Source organism: Pangasianodon hypophthalmus, chromosome 15 (assembly GCF_027358585.1).
Source record: "Pangasianodon hypophthalmus isolate fPanHyp1 chromosome 15, fPanHyp1.pri, whole genome shotgun sequence".
Taxonomy (NCBI): domain Eukaryota; kingdom Metazoa; phylum Chordata; class Actinopteri; order Siluriformes; family Pangasiidae; genus Pangasianodon; species Pangasianodon hypophthalmus.
The window spans coordinates 13,902,884-13,928,017 of NC_069724.1; the positions used below are offsets into that span (position 1 = coordinate 13,902,884).

General features: G+C 40.3%; 1 protein-coding gene across 7 annotated transcripts; it reads right to left on the reverse strand.

Annotated features, from left to right (window-relative positions):
• Window positions 1-1,656: 1,656 nt before the first annotated feature.
• Window positions 1,657-13,412, reverse strand: alg13 (ALG13 UDP-N-acetylglucosaminyltransferase subunit). Of its 7 annotated transcripts, none has more exons than XM_026940911.3 (24): window positions 13,293-13,412; window positions 13,020-13,103; window positions 12,860-12,910; window positions 12,058-12,104; window positions 11,706-11,778; window positions 11,198-11,279; window positions 10,750-10,915; window positions 10,128-10,197; window positions 9,931-10,039; window positions 8,871-8,935; window positions 8,155-8,255; window positions 7,929-8,044; window positions 7,471-7,711; window positions 7,066-7,176; window positions 5,586-5,730; window positions 5,348-5,489; window positions 5,226-5,261; window positions 5,059-5,111; window positions 4,581-4,652; window positions 4,233-4,416; window positions 3,060-3,155; window positions 2,931-2,971; window positions 2,521-2,710; window positions 1,657-2,149 (listed from the first exon to the last, which is right to left on the reverse strand). In XM_026940911.3, exons 1-24 carry the CDS (start codon window positions 13,410-13,412, stop codon window positions 1,857-1,859), a joined length of 2,688 nt encoding a protein of 895 aa, XP_026796712.1. In that variant the 3' UTR covers window positions 1,657-1,856. The 7 variants fall into 7 exon arrangements, with proteins under 7 accessions (XP_026796712.1, XP_026796711.1, XP_026796707.1 ...); XM_026940910.3 differs by having other exon boundaries at window positions 5,586-5,733; XM_026940906.3 differs by having other exon boundaries at window positions 3,060-3,179; window positions 5,586-5,733.
• Between the last annotated feature and the right edge of the window lie 11,722 nt (window positions 13,413-25,134).

Here is a 25,134-nt window from a genome sequence, read left to right on the forward strand (position 1 = left end):
TGCAGACTGAAACACCTTGTTGATGAGAGAGATCTAAGGAGAATGACCACACTGGTTTTTTAGCTGACAGAAAGGCTATAGTAATTCAAATAAGCACTCTTTTTCATGGTGAGCAGAAAAGCAGGAATCTGAGGCTATCATGAGCACAGACTCCCCAAAACTGGACAGTTAATAACTGGAAAAAGACCACATGATTCCTCCCCTCCCCCCTCTTCTTCATCTGTCCAGTTCCAGTGAGTCTGTGCCCATTATAGCCTCAGATTCTTGTTCTTGGCTGACAGGAGTAGAACCCAATGTGGTCTTCTGCTGTTGTAGCAAATCCACCTCAAGGTTTGATGTTTTGTGTATGGTGAGATGTTTTTCTGCTCACCGCGGTTGCGAAGAGTGATTGCATTAGTTACTATATCCTTCCTGGCAGCTCAAACCAATCTGGCCATTTTCCTGTGACATCTCTCATCAACAATGCATTTTCACCCATAGAACTGTTGCTCTCTCAATGTTTTTTGTTTTTCACACCATTCCACATCAACTCTAGAGACTGTTGTGTGTGTGAAAACCCCACGAGATAAGCAGTTTCTGAAATACTCAAATCAGCCCATCTGGAACCAACAACCATGCCATGGTTGAAGTCACAGAGATCACATTTTTTTCCCCATTCTGATGTTTACATTAAATGAAGCTCTTGACCTGTATCTGCAAGATTTTTTTTTGCATTGTCACATGATTGGCTGACTGGCTAACTGCATAAATGAGCAGGTGTACAAGTATTCATATTAAAGTGGTCAGTAAGTATATTCCTTACAACCTAATCTCATTCACAACTGTTTACTTAAAACCCATTTATGATGGAAGTGTAAACGCAGTGCCTGGGGCAATCAATGTTTAAAATGTACCTTACATGTACAGTAATTACTACCATGTTTCACTCTATTGTTCCATTAGCAGTACAGTAATCCTTGTTGCACTTTCACAAACGATTTGTGAAATTAGACCCACACAATTCAAAACCACAAATTCTTCCATCTGAAAAAATTTACAGTTTCTGAAATAAACTATAGAGATTTCAACTTAAATTTACAAATTCCTTTGGCTGACGAATTCAAGAAATTTGTGCATAAAAAGGTATCTACTGCCCCAACTATTCTTTGAAATCTACTGTAAGCAAGTTTTGAGTAAACAGGTTTTCTGTTCTTTTCTCAGTAACAAGAAAAAGTGATGCAGCTGTGGTTAATAGAATTTAGGTTGCAAATGTTTAAACCATTTGTTTAACCCAGTGAATTTGCCAACCATATTCTATAAATTTATTTCTAAACGCTTGTCCACTGTGCTTTGAAAGCCTGGAGTCCACGTTTCCTCAGGCTGCTGTCCAAGGTGCTGACTTACATTCTAGGCTTTATTCATTCCAAATAAACAGCACTGTAGTGTTGTGTTGGCTTTCCAAAAAAAATAAATAAATATATATACACACACACACACACACACATACATACACACACAATATATATATATATATATATATATATATATATATATATATATATATATATATATATATATATATAAATTTTTTTTTTCTTCATTTGACCAGTGATCCTTAAATTGCTTCAGGGTTATAAAACCAGCAAAAATACACAAAAAGTAACACGGGCAAATGGGTATGCAACATACTGGAAAACTTAACTCTTTAATAAGAAAAACAGCAAACCAATATTCAACATTATTACAAAATCCAAACAAGTGCAAAAATGAGTGAACACGGCTTAAAATTATTAATTAGAAAAAGAAAAAGAAAAAAAAGGAAAAAAAAAAAAAGGTGTTTAGGTGAAGTAGTAATTCAGAACGGGACTAGTGAGGAGTTACATACCAGGGGGCACAAACTGTGCAGGGGCCACAAAGTGTGTAGTGGGGGTAGGGGTGGTGATGTAGTTGACATGAGTGTGGGAGGAGGGACAATATGGGGTGTGGTGGAAGCGTGGATTTGGGATTGGCCCAGAAGTCCAGGGTGTAAGGTAGTGGTAGGTGGTGGAAAGCACAGGCATGTATGGCTCATAAGATGGGTGCAGGGATGGCTGGCACTGCTCCTGCACCAGTGGGAAAAATGCAGTGCCTGGTGCTACCACAGGGGGGGACTCCACAGTCACAGTGGCACCTGAAAACAGGGGTGAAAAGGTATGAAGAATGATATTGCCCAATAAATCACAGTTTTTCATACATGAAACTACTTCATTTGTTGTGAAGCTGGTAGTATTAAACAGAGTGTTCAAAAGATTTTAATTAAAAAGACCATTAAACCCCTAGGTTTAATCTTTATAAAAGGTAGCCTATGCCAATTTGCACGTTGGATTATGCCCTAGGAGACGCACTCCCGGCAGGAGGGAAGAAGGGGCACAAGTGAGGGGGAGCTATGAAGAGATGAGTGGCATGGCGGAAAAGTACGGCAGGCTACAATGAGTTCTACACTTATGTGCCACCTTAGCGTATAGAGGTTTGTGGAGGTGGTGCTGGCAGTGAGGTGCTGACCATTGCTGGGTGTCTCACCCTGAGTGGGTGGGTACGAACGGGCAGATTCCGGGTATGGCTGAGGCACGGTGTGGTCAGGGCTTGCAGAGGCACCTGGACCCGGGTAAGGCTGAAACTGGGGCTCCCCACAAGGCTGTGGGTACACCTGCTGAACATGCACCATGGAGTGCCAGTAGGTCTGCTGATAAGCCTGTGATGGCACACAAATTTTCAACGGCATATTAGCACTCATAGGAGAACTGGCTATTGTATTGCATTGTTTCACTAACAGTCTGTTGGTGTATTTTGGATAGTCAGTCAAGACTGAAAATGTTCCACAGACCTCCTCATTTCAATGAAATATATTATAAAACAGCAAAACTATGGTACTCAAAACACTGCTGCCTCTTTCACATAATATTACTACCTACCTGCACACCCAAGTTGAAAAAGTACTGGAGAACCTTGCAATCTGTGAAAAAAATACAATGCTTCATTTCACATTAATACACAGATACTGGGAAACAACCTGAAATGGTTTGTAGCTGGACTGCTCTGACCTCTAGGTAGGTCATTGCCATTGGGGTCATAAGAGTAAGGTGGAGGCGGGGCCACAGTGACAGGTTCTCCCATTTCATTCACAAACCACGGACATGCTGGAGGAAACAGCATGGATATTACTGGAAATGGAAGAGCAGGTAAGTTGTTTAATTTTTAACATGTCAGCATCAAGTGCTATATTCCTGGCAGGGGCAAGATTATAAATGATAAATGAATAAAACTAAAAAAAAAATGAATGAATATATGGGTAGATAAACCTAAAAACAGGCCCACAAAACTAAATAGGCAAATAAATTAACACAACTGAATAGGAGTCATTTTAAAAAGTAAAACAATTGAAAAGTGTAAAATGTGTCACACAACAAGAGAAGCATCTATATGGATTGTTTCATATTAATTTGGGCTAAAAATTCTAAAACTCTTTCTGGTGTTACCCTATCAAATACCTGCTTAAAAGACCTTACTGCATTATACCTTTGTCTGACAACATGAAAAGCAGAACAGGTCAATAAAATGTGTTTTAGAGTCAGAGGTGTTCAAATGGAAGAGCAGTACACAGAATTAAATGCAAAACAAACCTTGTCTGAACCAAGTTGTTTTAAGTAGGAGCAGAGACTCAAAGGTACAGTCAAAGTTAGCTGAAGATTTTGCCATTTTGAAACACAAAAATCCAATATACAGCCCCTTCAATTAGTGTTCCCTCCAAAGCCATGCCTTCAAAAACAGGTTAAACTGTCTGAGTGGTCCTAGTACAAGGGAGGGAGATTTCTGAACTGATTAAGTAGTCAAATAATCAAAATTGAAGCATGCTGGGTGGTTGACTGCAAATTTAAAAACCAACCTTGTAATAACCTATAAACACTAACAACAAAGTGCAATCAAGTGTTACTAATTAAATGTCCACCTATCAAATAATTCATTAATAGTTTATTCATTAGTTTATGCAGAAATAGCACAATTAAGTAAGCCAATTACACACAGAGGAATGTACAAAACCCCTTGTTTCCACTTTTTCTACAACAGAGATACAATACGAGTTCGTTTTTGCTTGGAAACCCCGCAGCTAGTCATATTATATATAAATATTAATTAGATATTAATGAAGTACTACTTTGTAAATTAACATTTATAATGACACACGTGTGCAGTTATAAATTATGTGGTGGACAAACCTGGCCTGCCCAGTGTGTGTAGGGGTGGTGGCTGTCCTGGGGTGATGTTTGAAGCCTGCAGGTGATTTGGAGAGCTCTGAGAACTCACACTTGAGGAAGAAGGAGAGGAGTTGGAGGTAAAAATAGCAGCTGGCGCAGAGTTGACTGGCTGAGAGGAAGAAATGACTGCTGATTTCACCACTACCTAAATCACCAATTGACAAATGGACATCACAATCATACCAACACCAAGAGAGTGAAAAAGCAAAAGGTAAGCAAATGGCAGACAAATACACCAAAAGTGAACAGCTTTTGAATGGTCCACTACAGTCAGTTGCATTAAGACGTAGTATATGTGGGCAAAAAAACCTGTTGAGAGTAACTATAGGTAGCAACGCCCTCTTGTGGTGATCCAGCACGTGAGCCACCCTCTTGAATGGTCTGTAAAAATGCAAGAATCAATAATACTTAAATTTTATTAAACTCCAGTTTTATACAAGGCATGCAGTTTGTTCTGATGTTTTATCTACATCTGATAAATACTCAGTCACCAACTGAAAGCAAGTATACCACAGTTATTTTAAAGCAGACATCACAGGGTGTACAGGTAGTGTTTTTAAATATAACAAATAACTCAAAACCATATTTACAATGACAACATACCAAATATAAAAACTACTGAGTAGGTTTATAAACAGCTGGAGCATTTAGGAATGTGTGTAGAATAAATTTTAATATACATGGTCTTCAATTTTATAAAACTTAAGTCCTTAAATTTGTAAGATGTTATTTCAGACAAATTAAAGACATGCAGGGTTTTGTAATCAAGCTAAGGAACATGCAGTACCAGGTTAGCACTAGACTCAGCAGTGTAAACAGTTGGACGCTGAAATCCTGCATCTGCGAGTCAAAAAAAATTTTTTTTAAACACAATTCAAATAAACATGGCATATCAAAGGTAGCAGACAGCAGTGAGGCATGTCACACAGAGCAATTTTGTAAAGACACACTAACCAGTAGCAGAAAAGATATACTCCTCTGAATATTCTCCTGTGAAAGAGGACAATGTGTAAATGTTTCCATATTTAAAGTGTAATTACAGATACACAAAATATGTGAGGCATAAAAACAGGCACCATGGCCTCCAGTGGTGCTTCTCTCTTCAGGATCCTCCTCAGATGACGTTATAGGCTGTTTGCCTGGCGGAATAGGGCTTGGGCCTCTTGGCACCCAGTAAGTAGCAGCACCAGGAATCATAGTACTGGCAACAGCTTGTCCCTGCAATCAGCAGATATTTAAAGAGATTCAGAAGAAAAGGTAAGTCATGCAAGTTCTTCTGAAGTCAGTAGTTATTCAGATTAGAGTGATACCAACAGCAACGGGAGCAAAAGCATTCTCATCTGCCTCCTCCATCTCATAGAATGTGATGCTCCCCTCCAAGTCCTGGGCTTCCTCTCCTGACTCAGGCACAAAGCTAAACTGACACTCCTTATTTACCGATTGCATCTGACGCCTGCTTCTGCTGAATATGAAACACACACACACACACGCAGGATACCTGACAACAGTAAGAAAGATTTTACCATAATGATGCTTATGTATTTAAAATAACTTTAGATATAGGATCCTTGGCTAATAATTATCTAGTTTACAGATTCCCAGCCATGGTCCTGAAGTATACCTGTCCTGTATATATACCAAACAGCCATAATATTAAAACCACCTGCCTAAAATTGTGTACATCCCCCTTGTGCCACCAAAACAGCTCTGACCCGTCGAGGCATGGACTACACAAGACCTCTGAAGGTGTTAGCAGCAGATCCTTTAAGTCCTGTAAATTGTGAGGTGGGGCCTCCATGGATCAGATTTGTTTGCCCAGCACACCCCACAGATGCTCAATTAGCTCTGCAGAATTTGGAGGCCAAGTCAACACCCTGAACTCAACACCCATGAAGGGGTGTATTTGGTCTGCAACAATGTTTAGGTAGGTGGTATGTGTCAAAGTAACATCCACATCAATGCCAGGACCCAAGGTTTCCCAGCAGAACATTGCCCAGAGCCTCACACTGCCTCCACCAGTTTGCCTTCTTCCCATTGTACATCCTGGTTCCATCTCTTCCCCAAGTAAGCAATGCACTCACACCCAGCCATCCACATGATGTAAAAGAAAATGTGATTCATCAGACCAGACCAGGCCACCTTCTTCCATTGCTCTATGGTCCAGTCCAGCTCACTTGCCCATTTGTAGGCGCTTTCAGTGGTGGGCAGGGGTCAGCATGGGCACTCTGACCGGTCTGCAGCTACACTGCTCTATATACAGCAAGCTGCGATGCACTGTGTTCTGACACCTTTCTATCATAACCTGCAATATCTTTTTCAGCAGTTTGTGCTACAGTAGCTCTTCTGCGGGATTGAAACAGATGGGCTAGCCTTCGCTCCCCACGCACATCAATGAGCCTTGGGAGGCCATGACCCTGTTGCCGGTTCACCGGTTGTCCTTTATTGGAGCACATTTGGTAGGTACTAACCACTGCATACCGGGAAAACCCCAAAAGACCTGCCATTCTGATGCTCTGACCCAGTCGTCTAGCCATCACAATTTGGCCCTTGTCAAAGTTGCTCAGATTCTTACGCTTGCCCATTTTTCCTGCTCCTGCTAACACATCAACTTCAAGAACTGACTATTCGCCTACTGCCACCCCTTCACAGGTGCCATTGTAACGAGATCAGTGGTATTAACTTCACCTGTTAGTGGTTTTAATGTTACATTATTATAATGCTGTTTGCATATTTGAGTGATAACTCGTAGCAAGTGTTCTCCAATGTTGGCTCTTATCAAAAATATTTCCCTTACCGTGACTTAAATGAATAATTGTCAAAACTCTGGTAACAGCGTTTACTAGGGCTGGCATAGTAGGCCACCTCAGGTCCAATAAAGTGGTGTCTATTCAGGAAACGTGCTGAACTTCTGAGCAGAACAGAAAAAGCACAGAGAGGGCAGGAAACAAAACAAAAGGCACTGGCATACAGAAATCAGGAATGACACAGATTCAGCTGTCAGCAAGGCTGGCTACATACCTGAACTGAAAGCTATTAACTTTTAGGTGAACAATGCACTTTCCGTTTTCTAAAAATTAAAAAACCTAAACTAATAAAGTGAGACTTAAATTTTTGTTTAATCTAAACTACTTGCAGAGGGTAAATTACACAACTAGATTAATTCAACAACTACAGAAGCATTAAAAAGCAGGTTTCTAACCTGGACGGACCATATCCACGTGGTGGTCTTGGAGAGTGTGGCCGATAGTGCTCATAGGCCACACTTGTTTGGGGTGGAGCAGGGCCATGTACTCCAGGACTGCGCACAGGTGCCAAGTTCCCTGGACAAGGCTGTAGACGTGGAGGAAGGCCAGCCTGAGGGCGGCCGTACGACATGGTCATCAACATCTCTTTACCCCGAGACTTCTTGAGAAATCTGCGTCTCACACACATCTCTGGGTCTGGGCCAGACAGACATTTATAATCACACATTAGTAGACACATCAGAATTTGTAACAGGAAAAAAAACCTGATTCTCCCACTAATCTCATCCTAAAGTATAATACAGTACTACACTTGTCATCTTACTACTGAAGTCAAATTACCTACTACAAAAATCCACTTTTATTGAAAGTGGTATGACATTGTGCTGCAACTGATACATAGAAAAGAAGTCACCTAAGTCTCCTGGGTACTGTTCTGCATGGCTGTAGGAATTGTTCTTTCTGCTTGGTGTAATGTTCCATGCTGGAACAGGATTCACTGGCTTCAGATTAGTCAAGGACACCAAGTGTCTAAGACACAGATGATGACATTGAGGTAAACTTTAACGGAAAGTTTTGTTTAATACTAAGAACTGTTCTCAAAGACTCATAAAACACCTGTGTGTTTATGTAGAACTCACTTTTCACCCAGCTCTTCAATAAACACGGTCACAGCACTGGGATGATTCCCTACCTCCTGGATGAAAGCATTGTAATACTTCCCTTTTGGATCCAAACGTACCTGAGCAACCAAACACACACATTAAAGTAGATTATATGGCCAAAGGTTTGTGGACACCTGACGATCACACCTATATGCACTTTTCGAACATCCCATTCCAGGTTAAGACCCCACATTGCTGTTATAATGACCTCCATTCTTCTGGGAAGGCTTTCTACTAGATTTTGGAGCTTGCTGTGGGGATTTGCCCATTGAACCACAAGAGCATTACTGAGTTCAAGCACTGATGTTGGGCAAGAAAGCCTGGGGCGCAGTCGGCATTCCAGTTCATCCCAAATGTGTTCAGTGGTCAGGGCTCTGTGCAGTCCACTCCACTCCAACCTTGGCAAATCATGTCTTTATAGACCTCACTTTGTGCACAGGGCATTGTCATGCTGGAACAGGTTTGGGCCTCTCAGTTTCAGTGAAAGGAAACTGTAATGCTACAGCATACAAATAGATCCTATACAATTGCGTGCTTCCAACTTAGTGGCAACAGTTTGGAGAAGGCCCATGTATGGGTGTGATGGTCAGATGTCCACAAACATTTGGTCATATACTGTATGTTAAAGACCTATTAAGAAAAAACATAAAAATTGGCAAAATTAAAACTGACATTATCGCAGTCAGTCATACCTGACACTTGTCCCCTAAGAAATACTGTCTACCAGCAAACACCATATAATCAGTCTTCTGGAGTTCTGCAACACCAAATTACCATCATACATTTAATAGTGACGGCAACATTTATATAATCTATATACACATACACACATTATATGACAGAGACACCATGACATTACTAATATTGACAGGGAATAATGTGTGATACTTTTTATTTTTCTAAATAGCTTGTAAGCATGACTGTTGCTTCTATAATTTCTGGAAGGTACCAGTACACAGTTCTGTGCTTTCCCTCTCTACTACACCATAGTAAGATAATTAGCCAATTTGTTTAACCAGAGATGCTTCTCAAATGGTATACTTTCAGTGCGAGTAAACACAGGAAAACCAAACTAGTGTAGTGGACTATAAATACCCATATGAAGTGCAATAAGTATAGATGGTCAACAGTTTAAATGTTCCTAAATGGCTGACATACTGAGTGCTCATGTAAATGAAGGAAAAACAAAGTGATTGTTCCAATGGAGTCTATTCTAACAAAGATTAATGGCATGGGGCCATTGCACCATGGAGTGTTACTCCTATTTAGTGCAAGACACTAGTGTTTAATTTAAGCAGTTACTAACCTACAAAAATCTAGGCTGTACATACTCATGTACATTAGGGATGGACAAATCACTAGCCTGGTCACCCAGGACAGAGAGAGAGACACACTGGACTGTCAGTTTCTTGTCTGTAGTTGCCTGGTAGACAAGTATAGTCAATAGGCTGCTGATACCACCATTTTTTTTCTCCCATCCATCACACAGAGAAAGGAAAATTCACTACTGACATTCACAAAGCAAGTTTTATTTGATATGTACAACTAAACACAAACACTACTGTTAGTTCATTTATACTTCGTGGTCGCACAATGAACTAACAGCATGCACTACTTGTTGCTGAATCTTGCCACCTACTAAACTACAGACATTAAAGGAGGACACATTCTGGTCAATGGTAGGAACTACTTTACAAGTTGAATAAATTCTCAGTCACATTTAATGTGCATTAAACACAGTCACAAACTCACCTTTGCGGCTGTCGTGCCACACGTCAAACTCCACATTGCGGTACAACTCGGGCTCTAAGGCCTTCAGTACCTTGTAGGGAAGAACAAGCTTTGCTGGGCCATCTGTAGCCTAAAGCAAATGTCCCAAAATGTCAACTCTCAAATCACTCCAGTGTACATGGTTTTATTTGAGGGTAGGACACTTTGGATTCCATCACCTTTTGGTCTTCAGTTCCAACTTTAGCTTTTTCCTCAGAGTGGTTGTGACCACCTAGTTCCCATTCCTCTCTATAAAAGTAATGAATGCTTATATAAAAAAAATGCATAACAATCAGACATGAGAAGACTAAAGCTAATATACAGAACAACTGAATAATAAAATATACTGCCTTCAGTTATGTTTGTGAACTGTATGTGTACTAATTCAATATTTAATTTTTTGTTTCAACTAATTTTAATTGAGGTAAGGTGGTAGTATATATACAGCCTTTTTATCATGAGACATTGATATGATAGTATTAATATGATAAAGCAGTTTTACAAAAATCAGGATTTAGAGCACAGATGAACAAGCCGGGGGGGGGGGGGGGGGGGGGGGGGGGGTTGAGCCAAACAGTACTAAGTGTGTTGAAAGAATGATGAGCATATTGTGAATAAGAGTCTTGGGATAAGCACACCGCAGCACGCCGCAAATCTATAGTATCCAGGTGAGATATTTACAAAGCTGGTTGCATGTTTTTTTCTACATTTACATTACTGTTATGGTTCTTTCTCATTCACCTGAGCATTATACACCCTTTTTACAATTCATTTAGGTGTGAACCAAAACAAAACAGAGACCTGGAAGCACTGTCCTCAAGGGGATCATAACCAGCATCCTCACTGCACCCAGAGAGGCTGTTCCTGTAGCGCCTCCCTCCTCCCCCTCTGAACCCATCCAGTGCCATATGGAGATCCTCCTCTTCAATGCCCAGAACATGCGTGTACAACACCTCATATAGCAGGGCTTCAAACATAAAAAGGAATAGTTTTTCTTATGCCAAACCATTTCTATTCATGAAAAGTACCCATGCTTAGGGATGTACACTGTGCAGGCAGACAAATTACTTTATTGTACTTTATTGATCTCTAAGGAAATTTTTGTAATGCTTATTTATTAAGAATACTTATTTTGCCATTGTGGGTAAATCTGTAATGCACCTACAATTTAAAAACAGTTTTATAATTCTGTCAAACAGACTAGCATTGGTTGTAGACTGTTTAATTTGCAAGCTTATGCAAAACTCACATTGGCATATTGCTGCATTCACTGGGTAGGTCCTTGGGTACACAATGTCATAGTGGCCATTATTTGAGCAACAGAGCAAAATCTGTACAACACAATAAAGTAATGTTTTAATCTACATCACACAAAGTGCCCAGGTTCTAACAGTACTATCTATTGTGTTACAAATATAACGAGCAATTACAGAGGTGTTGTAGGTACCCTGAAGGTTTAACTGGTATCCACTGAGTTTTTGTCGAATGTTTAAATAAAAAAAAAAAAAAAGGCTAAAATTCAGAGCATTGTAACAAAAGAATCAGTTGTTCTGTACAATAATTTCCATTTTTTTTTTTTTTTTTTAAATGGTGAAAATCTTTACAGCACTTTCTGGTGAAAGACATCAAAAGCCAAAGTGCATCTTTGCAGCACTTTCTGGTGAAAGAAGCCATAACCCAAAGTGCATGTTTATACCTCTTGCCAATGAAGCAAACCAGTTTTACACACCAAGCATTACTGACCAGTCACAACACACCTTAGACAAGTTATCCTCCTCTCCAATCTCAGTCGGTGACTTCCCAGGGTACCTGTAAATGACGAAGTGCCGCCTGCACCAAACATCATGTTTACATCACAATCTAAGCACAAAATTACTTCTAGGCACATGATTTAACAAGGGTATTCTATTTTCCTCTAAGCCTTGATCACAGCAAAAGGGTGCATCAATCAATTATATTTACTTGGGAAATTTACTTTTCCAAAATTATTTCCTACTTCAATATTGGTTTTAGTCTGTATGGGGACCAGAAATTGGCACACTCACTTTGTTAAATGTCAAAATGAACAATATAGCAAATAGAGCAAAACGACCTTATAGACTACCCCACCTGTAAAGCAGAGACAAAGCCTTAATCTCCACTTGTCCCACAGTCTCCTAAAAGTAAAAGCACATCACATTCACATTTTACATAAATCCAGCAACTGCACAATATCAATGATCAAAAGGTGCCAGATCAGGTGTTATACCTAAGAAATCCCCATTTTTGACATTACTGGAACCTAGATGGCGTAACAAATAGCTGGCATTGTGAAAGGCTACCATTATGAAGTTACAGGTGAGAAGTTTATCCTGCAAGAATCTTGCACCATTTTTTCACAGAGTCAATTATTCTCATTCTACCAGAGTCCAACACAGTTCGGTCATTTCTATGCTCTAGGCCCGTAATTAACTGGTGAGTTCAATCAGATATTTTGAAGCAGGAAACTCAATGAACTGGACTGGAGTCTGGACCTTCAGGACTGAATCTGATGATCAAGGGTCAGGCTTTTTACAGTTAAGGCATGTTTTAAATCATTATCGAAATGTATGTCAGTGCGGCGTTCAAACAATTGGTTCTGCATTAGCTGACATTTATAGCTCTTCGTGAAACAATATCCCAATTTTGTTCTATTTTGTCCACTTTATTACTGTTCCCTTTTCAGAAAATGCTTCCAGCATAAAACTATAGGTAGCATATTTTCATAGGCTGTCTTACGATTAGAACATGCCTCTAGCATTAAAATACATCAAGCAGCGTGAATTATGGGCGTGAAAAAGTGAAGTGCGCACGCGCAAATCTCTCGTTAGACAGTCTCCATAGGCAAGATAATGTCAGGACATCTGCAGCCCTTTAGTTCAAGCGCACTAACCTTCGGGTCGTCCAAACGCTCCAAATACTTCTCAAAAGACCCTTCAACAAACTGCAATACACAAAAAAGCCACAACTTTATAAAACAAATCCATTTGTTCATAACAGGAGGACAAAAAAAACTGACGGACAAAAAGTACTAAAAATGTCAATTAACTCACAGGCTCGAAGTTGCATTTATTCGCCCTCATGAAGTTGACGCAGTCTTTTCTTACTTTTTGATGGTAATTCTGAGAGAAATAAAGCTACCAACATAAACAAACAAAAAGTCAATCACGTTACGTGGGCTATAAAGACCACAAAATCAGCCTAGCTACTTTCTCAGGAGCAACGCTTCAGCTACACTAAGTCCACTAGCTGCCTCAAGCTTCTGGAAGACGGTGAAACTAAAGCCCTTATTTTTCCAACGTTATCCTAAAGTGAAAACACAGTACCTGCTCAGAAACAGCTCGGAATAAACAGGACGCGTCCCGAGCCATCATTTTTCGGTACAAACCGAGACTGGCTAGGTATTCGTCCATGTTCACGAAATACTTCTTCAACGCTTTCTGCATCGCAAAGAAAACCGTATTCTAGGGAGAGCGCGAAGCACGCAGAGCTTCATAACTCTTCACGCAGGCCAACAGGGAAAAGGTCGGAAGGTTTTTTTTCGGGTTCCGAAGGAGGACAGGTGCTTCCAATGAGCACTAATTAAAGGCAGGGTCTCCGGCGTCAGTTAATCGCCTGCTGCAGCCTAACGGTTTGCGTTAGCGCCTTTTTCGTTATTTGAATCGAACTCCCAGCAAAGCGCCTGAGAGTTTTTGTGGATACAGCTCATATGAGACGGAAACTCTTCGTATTTGCTACACTGAAAAACTTTTCAATGTAAAGGCCAGTTTCCAGTCTATTTTCATTAGCGGGTAAGTGTGCACGCGCCTTTCTTTCTGGCACACATCCCCATAAGGTTATTATAGGTATATGGTAGATTTATTATTATTATTATTATTATTATTATTATTATTTAGACAGTTTAATAAACGAGATTTGTTTTAAAAGTAATTGTGAACACAAAAAATAATTAAGCTATAGTGAATTAGCTAACTGATTAATTAGGTAATTCATGGAAACGTATGTTTTGTTCAATTAGCCAATCAGCATTGTAATCTATTTTACAATTTTCCAATCAAAAGCCTAGACAACTCTACCTTATCCAATCATCGTTACTCTAGAAATAACTGATTCGTTCCCTGTTTTTTTCCGTTATAGATTTCTGCAGAAACTCCGAGGGCGTTTTACACCAGCCAGTCGTGTGTGTGTGTGTGTGTGTGTGTGTGTGTGTGTGTGTGTGTTCCTTTTCAGCAGCGTATGTTTATTCTGTGCTTGTAAACACCCAATCCTTTGCAATTCAGCGTAGTTGGGAGTTTATTTTAAAAGTCTCACATCTTTACAAATATATATTTTTTTTAAATCTTTTTTGTCTGTTCCTTTAATTGGTCTCTTGTTTCTATTAGGCGAAGAGGCTACTACCTTATATCAGGACACAGAACATACATTAAAGGATCAATCCATGTGAAATCAACGGAGGCCTCTCGACTGACCATCTCAGCTTTGTTTAATACTTTCTGGAAATAATATCAATAATCCCAATAAATAGTGTGCAAATTTTCAGTCTTACATATATATCTTAGTTGCTGAGATACAGAGGATTTAAAAAGGGGAATGACACTAATTTTACTGAGGGGAAAAAAACAAGTGCTGCAGAAAAGGTTACAAAGCTCCAAGGAACATTACTTTTGAACTTTTTTATGCTAGATGCATGAAATTTTCAGGGATTGTTGTCTAGAATAAGATGTCATTAACTTCTAAAATAGAAAGTCCACAGCTGCATATTTGAACTACTTATTTTCCAATTTATGGCTTGCTGAAAAATTGTAAACAAAAAAATTGCTTTGGAGCCACTTTGACTGTCTGATATAAAAAGTCTACACACCCCTGTTAAAATGGCAGGTTATTGTGATGGAAAAAAAAACAACAAGATAAATAATGGCAGAACATTTTCCACCCTAGGTGTGAAATTATAAACATATAAAAATAAAGTGAAGTACAATCAATCATTTTAGGGAAAAATAAAAAAGTTACAATAGCCTGGTTGCATAAGTGTGCACACTCTTTTATAATTGGGAATGTGGCTGTGTTCATAATGAACCAATCACCTTCAATCTCATGTTCAAAAGTATTTATCATACAGCTGTCATAAATGAAATTATGCTGATTAACCCCAAATAAACACAAGCTGTTTCTGTGGGATTTTCTTGACATCTCTTTGGTTTCCTGGGAATTTTACACACAACATTCTCCAGAGTTTACCCAGAATAGGGCCAAAAAAAATGGCCAGATATAGAATATATAGAAACTCAAATAATCACACTTTACAACCATGATGAGCAGAAAAGCATCTCAGCATTCACAAAACTTTGACCTTGAGGTGGATGGGCTACAGCAGTAGAAGACCACATTGGGTTCCACTCCTGTCAGCCAAGAACAAGAATCTGAGGCTATCATGGGCACAGGCTCACTGAAACTGGACAGTTGAGGACTGGAAAAAGACCAGGTGATTTTTTTTTTCCCCCCTAATCTTCAACTGTCTATTGTGGGTGAGCCTCTGCCCATCATAGCCTCAGCTTCCTGTTCTTGGCTGACAGGACTGGAACCCAATGTGCCCATGATAGCAAATTCAACAGTAATGACTTGTGTAACATTATAACTTTTAGGCCATTGTTAAAGCCCCTATATCTTAGAAACTAAAGCAGATACAACCATGAAAATTTGCACACAATTTATTGAGTATAATGACATTTTCAGAAAGTAAGTTTTGAAGCAAAACTGAGATGGTCAATTGGGAATTTATTTATTTATTTTTTACCATTTGATCTTTTGAGGTGGATTTCACCGAACGTAATATTAACAGCAGTTGTATATCAAGAATAAAACAGACTATGTCTGTCTTTTGGTGAGATAGCCAGCCTGCAGTTTTTGTTTAACTTCTCTTGGGTACTTAACATCTTAGCATTTACAACAACCATCAATTGGAAAAAAAGAATGCATTTATTAACTGTTCAGTGACATTCTGCAGAGAATGACATTGTAGTTTATAGTAGCACAAAAAGTTTGGTAATATAGTGTACAGTCCTGAGCTTGTGCCATGCAGACATAAAAATTTATGATTTGTTTTGATGTATAATTTATAACTAATGTCTGAAAAATACATGCAGTCACCTCAATACTTCTGCTAAACATTGAATTTGGTCTGAATTATCCCTCTTCTTTGCACTGAGAGTGAGCCTTATAACAATTTATAGCCTATCATTGCATAGATTCTACTGGTAAGAATCTAATATATAGACAGTGATTTGTGCAAGTTGTACGACTACTTATTGTCTTTTTTGTCAGTATATCAGTGGCAGAAAAAATATTGGGAAAATATATATTTCTAAATATAGGGAACGTTGACTGCAACAGAGTCTTGGCTTCATCCATCTATTCCGGACTTGGCTATTGAGCTAGCAGGCTACACTGTACAATGTCAGGACAGGACAGTGGACTCCGGTAAGAGCAGAGGTGGGGGGCTCTGTGTGTACATTAATAACAGCTGGTGTACAAACAGAGTGACTATACACAGACACTGCTCCACGGACCTGGAATATGTGACTGTTATATGCAGGCCCATTTATCTTCCGAGGGAGTCTACCGTTGTCCTAGTAACCGCTGTTTACATTCCACTTGATGCTAATGCTAGCTCGGCTATCGGTCTCTTACATGGTAGCATTAGCAAACAGCAGAGCATGTATCCTGACGCTGTGCTCATCGTAGCAGGGGACTTTAATCATACAGACCTGAAAGCAGCGCTCCCCAGACTTCACCAGCACGTTAAGTGTGCCACCAGAGGAGCAAACACTCTGGATAAAGTGTAAACAAATGTCAAGCCTGGCTACAGGGCGAGACCGCTTCCACACTTGGCCCAGTCTGACCACATGTCCCTGCTTCTGATCCCCGCATATGCCCTCCTCTGTAAAACTGCTCTGACCAGCACAAAAACTGTAAAAACTGATGGTGCCTCCCAGCAGCTGCAGGACTGCTTCAACAGGACAAACTGGGATGTGTTTGAACAACAGGATCTGGAAATGTTTACAGACAGTGTGCTGTGTTACATAAAGAACTGCATAGACACAGTGGACAAATGCATCCGGGTCTATCCCAACCAGAAGCCTTGGATGATCTGGGAGGTCCAGTGACTGCTCAGAGAGAGGAACACCGCCTTCAGGTCAGACGATCAGACTCATTACAGCACAGCCCGAGCTAACCTGAAGAGAGGCATCAGGAAGGCCAAGCTGGACTACAGGAGGAGGATCGAGGACCACCTGGACAGCAACAACAGCAGGCAGGTGTGGCAGGGCGTCCAGGATCTCACCAACTTTAGGACCAACCAGGGTGCTGCTGACGGTGACACCAGGCTGGTAGAGGAACTTAACCTCTTCTTTGCTCGCTTTGAGGTGGAGCCACCGGAGACAGCCATGCCACATCTCATGGCCGACAGTAGTTCAGCCCTCACAATCGAGGAGAGCGAGGTCAGGCGTACGCTGAGGTCCATCAACCCGAGGAAGGCTGCCGGACCAGATGGCGTCCCTGGCCGGGTACTGAAAGTCTGTGCCGATCAGCTGGCTGGAATCTTTACGAAGATCTTCAACCAGTCCCTGGCCCTGTCCACTGTTCCACCGTGTCTGAAATCCTCCATCATAGTCCCCCTACCAAAGAAATCCCACATCTCCAGCCTGAGTGATTACCGGCCAGTTGCACTCACACCAGTAGTGATGAAGTGCTTTGAAAAACTGGTCCGGAGCCATATCACATCACTCCTACAGCTGGGCTTTCAATACCATCCTTCCCTACAAACTGGTGGAGAAACTTGAGAACTTGGGGTTTCCACACTCCATCTGCATGTGGATTAACAGCTTTCTTTCGGGTCGCAGCCAGAAGGTCAGAATGGGCCAACATACATCCACGGCCCTCAGCCTCAGCACCGGCTCCCCACAGGGCTGTGTGCTGAGCCCCCTGCTCTACACTCTTTATACTCACGACTGCACCCCCGCCCACCACAGCAACACCATTGTGAAGTACGCGGACGACACCACAGTGGTGGGACTCATCACTGGGGGGGATGAGTCGGCCTATAGAGACGAGGTGGAGCGGCTGTTGGGGTGGTGTAAGGAGAATAACCTGCTCCTCAACACCACAAAGACAAAGGAGCTGATCATAGACTACAGGAGGAAGAAAACGGATAAATCTCCACTTTTCATCAGTGGGGACTGTATAGAGAGGGTAGCTGACTTCAGGTTCCTGGGAGTTCAGTTAGAGGAAGGCCTAACCTGGAACACAAACACCTCTGAACTGCTGAAAAAGGCCCAGCAGAGACTCTACTTCCTCAGGGTGTTGAGGAAGAATAACATCACTCAGAGACTCCTGCTGTCCTTCTACCGGTGCTGCATAGAGAGCATCCTGACCTACTGCATCGGCGTATAGTTCACCAGCTGCACAGCAGCTCAGAAAAAGCGCTCCAGAGGGTCACAAACTCGGCCCAGAAGATCGTCTGCTGCCCTCTCTCAACACTGGAAGAACTACACAGTTCCCACTGTCTCAAGAAGGGCCAATACATCCTCAAGGACACATCACACCCCGGGCACTCTCTGTTTGAACTGTTACCATCAGGACCGTGATACAGAACAATCAGAGCAAGGACAAACAGACTGAAAAATAGTTTTTATCCTACAACCATAACTACACTCAACAACCATAACTATACTCAATAAAACGCTGCTTACACGGGAATGTGCAATAGGTGGGAAGTATGTATGAGGGTGGGTTAGGTTGTTTTTAACTTGCTTTAACTTATTTTAGTACAGTATTTCTTTTATCTTTTTTATGCTACTTAGCATTTTTCTTTTATATGGTTGAAAGTTGAATGTATGTATGACTGCGCACCTTGATCGACACTTTACATTTCATTGTACATGTGGCATGCTACAATGACAATAAAAAGCCTAACTAACTAACTAACTACCCTAACTAACAATGCTTGGAGTAGCCTTTATACTTTGCCAGAGGTTTTGTTCATCCAAATGCTGGGGCGGACTGGGCCCAAAGTCCGTACCATCGGGAAAGCCCATCAGCACTGATGTGGTGAACCCTCGATTAGTGGTGCACCTGGAATGAGAAATGTATCAGTGAGAGAAACCACTTAGTGATGTGGGTGTCTTCCGCCTTGGCCATCCATTGTAATGGGGTGTGATCTGTGACTAATGAGAAATGTCTGCCAGTGAGATAACATTTCAGTTCATCTGTAGCCCATTTGATTGCAAGAGCTTCCCGCTGCACTACTGCATAGTGTCGCTTAGCGGAGGTCAGTTTTCTACTCATGTACAACAGTAGGTGTTCTCTGTTGAACTCCTGAGACAGCACAGCACCCAGGCCTGTTTCATAGGCATCGATGTGTACAATGAAGGGGAGCTTGAGGCTGGGACTCCTCGAGATGTGAGAGCTGGTCAGGGCCTCCTTAAGGGCCTGGAATGCCTGCTCTGCCTCGGCTGTCCAACACACTTTGTTGGGCTGTCCCTTTTTTGTGAGGTCTGAAGTCAGGCACAAACCTTTGATAGTAGCCCACTAGCCCCAAGGAGGCATGTACCTGACATTTGGAAGTGGGCTGTGAATATTCACAGGAACACTTTTTAATTATAGCTCACCCAGCTCACAATGGTCCATTACAATGTGAGCCACCTTCAGCAGAAAGGATGAGGAAGAGTTGGAAAGATCAGAATTTGAGTTTTAGTTGTAATCAATGTTTACAAATTATAACTAGTCACTATTACTATTTACAGAACTATTACTGGAATGCATGAGCAAAATAGTAGCTTTTGTTGAATATCACATTAATAATCAGATGTAGTATCACAACTCAAGTTAGAAGAGGGGAGCATGGATAGTAGTGATCCATATTATTCAATATTCTATTGCCACACATCCATGCTGGTGAAATTCAGGATTTGAGGCACTTGAAATAACTTGAAATAATCAGCCATAACATTAAAACCACCTGCCTAATATTGTGTAGGTTCTGCTTGTGCCTCCAAAATAGCTCTGATCCGTCGAGGCATGGATGCCACAAGACCTCTGAAGGTGTGCTGTGGTATCTGGCACCAAGACATTAGCAGCAGATCCTTTAAGTCCTGTAAGTTGTGAGGTGGGGCCTCCATGGATCGCACTTGTTTGTCCAGAACATCCCACAGATGCTTGACCGGATTGAGATCTGGGGAATTTGGAGGCCAAGTCAACACATTGTTCCTCATGACGGGCAGGGCGCATTATCCTGCTGAAAGAGGCCACTGCCATTAGGGAATTCTATTGCCATGAAGGGGTGTACTTGGTCTGCAGCAATGTTTAGGTAGGTGGTACGTGTCAAATTAACATCCACATCAATGCCAGGACCCAAGAATTCCCAGCAGAACATTGCCCAGAGCATCACACTGCCTCTGCCAGCTTGCCTTCGACCCATAGTGCATCCTGGTGCCATCTCTTCCCCAGGTAAGTGACGCACACGCACCCGGCTTTCCACATGATGTAAAAAAAAAAAAAAAACGTGATTCATCAGACCAGGCCACCTTCTTCCATTGCTCCACAGTCCATTTCTGATGCTCAACACATCAGTTTTGCTCTCTGCGGCTACGCAGCCCCATAGGCAGCAAGCTGCGATGCACTGTGTGTTCTGATACCTTTCTATCATAGCCAGCATGAACTTTTTCAACAATTTGTGCTACAGTAGCTCTTCTGTGTGATTGAACCAGACAGGCTAGCCTTTGCTCCCCGTGCACATCAGTGAGCCTTGGGTGCTATGACCCTGTTGCCGGTTCATACCGGCCGTATGTTTTTTTGTGAACAATTTTTATTTTATTGGGTTGTATAAGTAACGGGTGTGGAAATATACACAAACGAAAAAAAAAGCCCTACTCTCCCAGTTCCCACCCATCCCAGTACAGATGAAAGCATTTTTTATATATATAAATAACTAATATATACTAACAACCATCAATTAACTAATACTTTTTAGCAGCTGTGAAAGCAGATAAAAAGAAGTAGATTCCTCTGCCAGGGTAACAGAAGATTTGCAAAAAGATTTAAAAAATTGTTTAGAAAAAACATATCTGGTGTTAATTGCAGTTGGGGGATGTGTTCAGGTGCATATGAAAATGTTTCAATGGCTTTAAGTCTATGTAGCAGCTTCCAATGAATCAGCTGGTGATTTGAATTTTTCAAAGACATAGCAATGATTTTCCATGTTTGATTAAAGTAGTCTTGAACATTAAGATCAGTGTCTTTTGTCTGTATGGATACTATGCCAAGTGGTTTATAGGATGATTTTAGGAGAAATGAGTAGATATTTGAGGCAGAGGTAGAATATTGATCATTATGAAAAATCAACTTGTGCAGTGGGTGGACAGGTAACTTTGTGTGCCATGGGATGCTATTGGCATGGAGAGGAACTGTCGCTCACTCAATGTTGTTTGTTTTTTGCACCATTCTTTGTAAACTTTAGAGACTGTTGTGTGTGAAAATCTCAGGAGATCAGCAGTTTCTCAAATGCTCAAACCAGAGATGTTCACAAGTCTTTCATCTGAAGTCTGAATCAAGCCTGCAGTCTTTAAGCTGGAGTCCGAGTCAAGTCTGAAATCTTTAACACTGGTATCAGAGTCAAGTCTAGAGTCTTACGTCATGAGTCCAGGTCGAGTCTCAAGTCAGTAACCTTATTGAAAAAAAAAAATACTCATGCTCAAAAATCATATTTACAAAGTTATATTATATAGACAAAATATATGATCTTTGGAAAATCAGGGATACTCCTAGGATTCTAGCTGAACTTTTCTACCTCTACCTGTCTACATGGGTTGAGTCAATCAATAACTGTAAAAAGATACATGTAAAATTATTAACATAGAGAGCCTATTCATATTCATAGTTCAAACATTATTTGAAAATAAAAATTGAATTTTCACTAAGCATAAAAACCATAACAACAAAATAATCTTTATGCAAACAGAAGCTTAGAACTTTTTCATACGGGTTTAGACAATATGAGAATGAGTAAATGGCTGTTTAGGCTTGTAGTTGATAACCCGCTAGTTTTAAAGGCTAGGTTCTTTCATGTTTTTAACAGTTAACGCAACCTCTGGTTGGCAGTCCAAATGAGCCATGCAGCTACGCTACCCAATGTTGTAATGTGCGACAGTACAATACTAGCTAGCTATGTGTGTTAATGTGACTGACCTTTGTGGATGTGTTCTTAGATGTCTAATGATATTTGATGTTGTCCTTCCGGTATCTTTAATTGTTTTCCCACATTCTTTACATCTATCCAATCTTCCTGAAGTTCCTGCTTCTGAGCACACTACATGAAGAAAACCAAACATGAGCACATATGGCACTTCGGGTGCCACCATGTTTCATGGGGCTCTTATCACATTTCAGAGTTTACACAGAAATACGTCATTGAATTCTATGATAAGGGTCCGGGGAAATATGTGACACAGATATTAAAAAAACATACAAATAAAACACAAATTCTTCCTTTATGATATCAGTAGTTAAGGTTAAAAGACTCAAATTGTTTTTTAAAATATTCATGAGTCCTTTCTGTCAAGCCGAGTTAAGTCTGAAGTCATTTCAGGTTGAGTCTGAAGTCAGGTCTGGAGTCTATTAAAGTGGGACTCAAGTCTGAGTTGCTAATTCAAATGCCTATCTCAAACTCAAATCAGCCCATCTGGGAACAACAATCATGCTACAGTTAAAGTCACAGAGATCATACTTTTTCCCCATTCTGATGTTTGATGTGGATGGTTAGTGTATATTGGGTCTTTATATCCTGAAAGGTTTTTAAACCTGTGTCACCATAAATATTTGCAAATTTTTTTTATATTATTTTCTGCCTACACTGTAACACTGTAAAAATGATTAATTTTTTACAGTGTGGGCAGAAAATGAAAATGAAAATTGAGGCAAAAAAATTGCAAGCAGTATTATTAATTACTTAGCCATGCTTAGTTTCAAGTTAATTTAAATTGAACAAGACACTTTAACGTTATCCGTTTAGTACAAGTCAATGAACAGGGAAAACATGAATAGAATTAATTAAATATATTGCGTTGATATAAAAAAAAAAAAAAAAAGCTTATAAATTGAATTAATTCTTATAGGTCTCACTGATATTACATAATTTGAATTCATTCAATATAATCATATAAATCCAAATACATATTTCACACAAGAATAACACAAACCCTAAGATGAATGGTAAACTTAGCTTTATTGTTATGGAAATCCATTATTAGTCTTCTCAAGTTTTACTAATTGAAATTCTTTTATATCAATTCTTAGTTCATTAATTCTTAGTGAAAATCTTTAATTCTAAGGTTCAATCACTTAAAAAAAACAAACTAGGAGGAGGAATGAGATGAGAGGCACAAGAGATGTGTCTGTGGGATATGGAAACAGTCTGTGGAATTAGTAAAACAAACTACAAAATATTGTGACGTTACATTACATGCAGGCCCTATGCTAGCCTGGAAATGTTGTTCCCACTCAAGGATAGCAGCTAGCATCAGTAAGAGATATTGATTTTTAAATTGGATTTCATTGGGTTTAATGTTATATTAATCCATTTACACAGATGCATGTTAGGGAAGAATGAAGATAACAGCTGTCAGTGTTGATATATTAACCTTCAAGAAGACAGGTGAACAGGATGAGAATGCAGATGAGCAGATTAGGGAAAGCGCTAGGGTTGAGATATTGGAGCAGCCAGAAAAGCAGGAGTCTGCAGTTCATACTTGTTGCACAAACAGTATTTCCCCAAAATATTAACTTTGTATTCCTTAACATTAAAAACATTATAGTCTCATGGGACCAGGGTTGACTTGGGCCACATGAGGCTATTTAGGTGGGAAAAGCCTACATACATCCTTGGAGGCTAGCTGTTGCTAAGTGTTTTTTTCCCCCTTCCCCCCAAAATAAGTTTTGGGGCAAAGCTTGTGGTGCCAGTTTTGAATGGAAGTGAATGAGACCGTTTTCTTGCTCATAACTTGAAAAATATATTTTGAAACAATTAGAGTTGGCCCAATTGGAGGTCCAGTTTCTCCAATACATCTTCAGACGGTTTCGAAAGTACAGATACTGGTGATTTAAGCCATTTCCTAATATCCATTAAGCTTTGGCTTTTACTAAATGTTCATGTGTTTTTAAACAGCCATAAACAATTCCCACTCAACCTACAAATGTGTTTGCATAAAATCAATCATTCCCAATCATATCCACCCATAAAAATTCACAAACCTACTCATAATCACTATGAAGACCTTCAGTGTATATATTATATATTTTTAGTTTGCTTTACATTTTTAAACTTTTTTTAAAAATTAAATTTACCCTTTCTTCCACAATAACAAAATGTTTTACTTATTACGCTTATTAGCAACCATCTGGAACCCAATAACAACACCTAGCAACACCCTGGCAACCATCTTAGTGTCCATATCAACCGATTAGCTACAATCTTGCAAACAACTATATATTGATCCTCCTCGAAACACTATAGCAACCTGGACCCCATAAAAGCCACCAAGCAACATTCTAGCAACCAGCTGAATTTCCTTAGCAACCAACTAGCTACAGCCTTGCAACCAACTTGGATCATACTGAAACCTCCTAGAAATACCATAGCAACCACCTTGGACCTCATAACAGCCGCATAGCAACACGCTACAACAGATGATAGCAACCAATTAACACCATAGCAGCCAGTTTCCTTAGTAACCATCTAGCTACAACCTTGCAACCAAATGATATCAAATTGAAAACTCCTAGAAACATCATAGCACACCACATGGGACCCCATAACAGCCACCTAGAAACACCCAGTACCCAGCTGAGTTTCCGTAGCAACTGATTAGCTACAGCCTTGCAACCAAGAGGGATCATTTCTAATCCCTCTAGAGACACAATACTGTAGCAACCACCTGGGACTCCATAACAGCCACCTAGCAACACACTATGAACCAGGTGAGTTTCCTTAGCAACCAACTAGCTACAACCTTGCAAATAACTGGCATCATATTGAAACCTCCTAGAAACATCTTAGCAACCATTTGGGACCCCATAATAGCCACACCCTAGCACCCAGATGAGTTTCCTTAGCAACCA

Coding starts and splice junctions, on each gene's coding strand:
- alg13 (XM_026940905.3), bottom strand. CDS start 13,412: ATGCAGAAAGCGTTGAAGAAGTATTTCGTGAACATGGACGAATACCTA. Junction 4,653..5,058: donor CTGAGTCTAGTGCTAACCTG/GTACTGCATGTT, acceptor GCATTTTTACAG/ACCATTCAAGAGGGTGGCTC. Junction 3,180..4,232: donor ACACACACTGGGCAGGCCAG/GTTTGTCCACCA, acceptor TTCCATTTCCAG/TAATATCCATGCTGTTTCCT.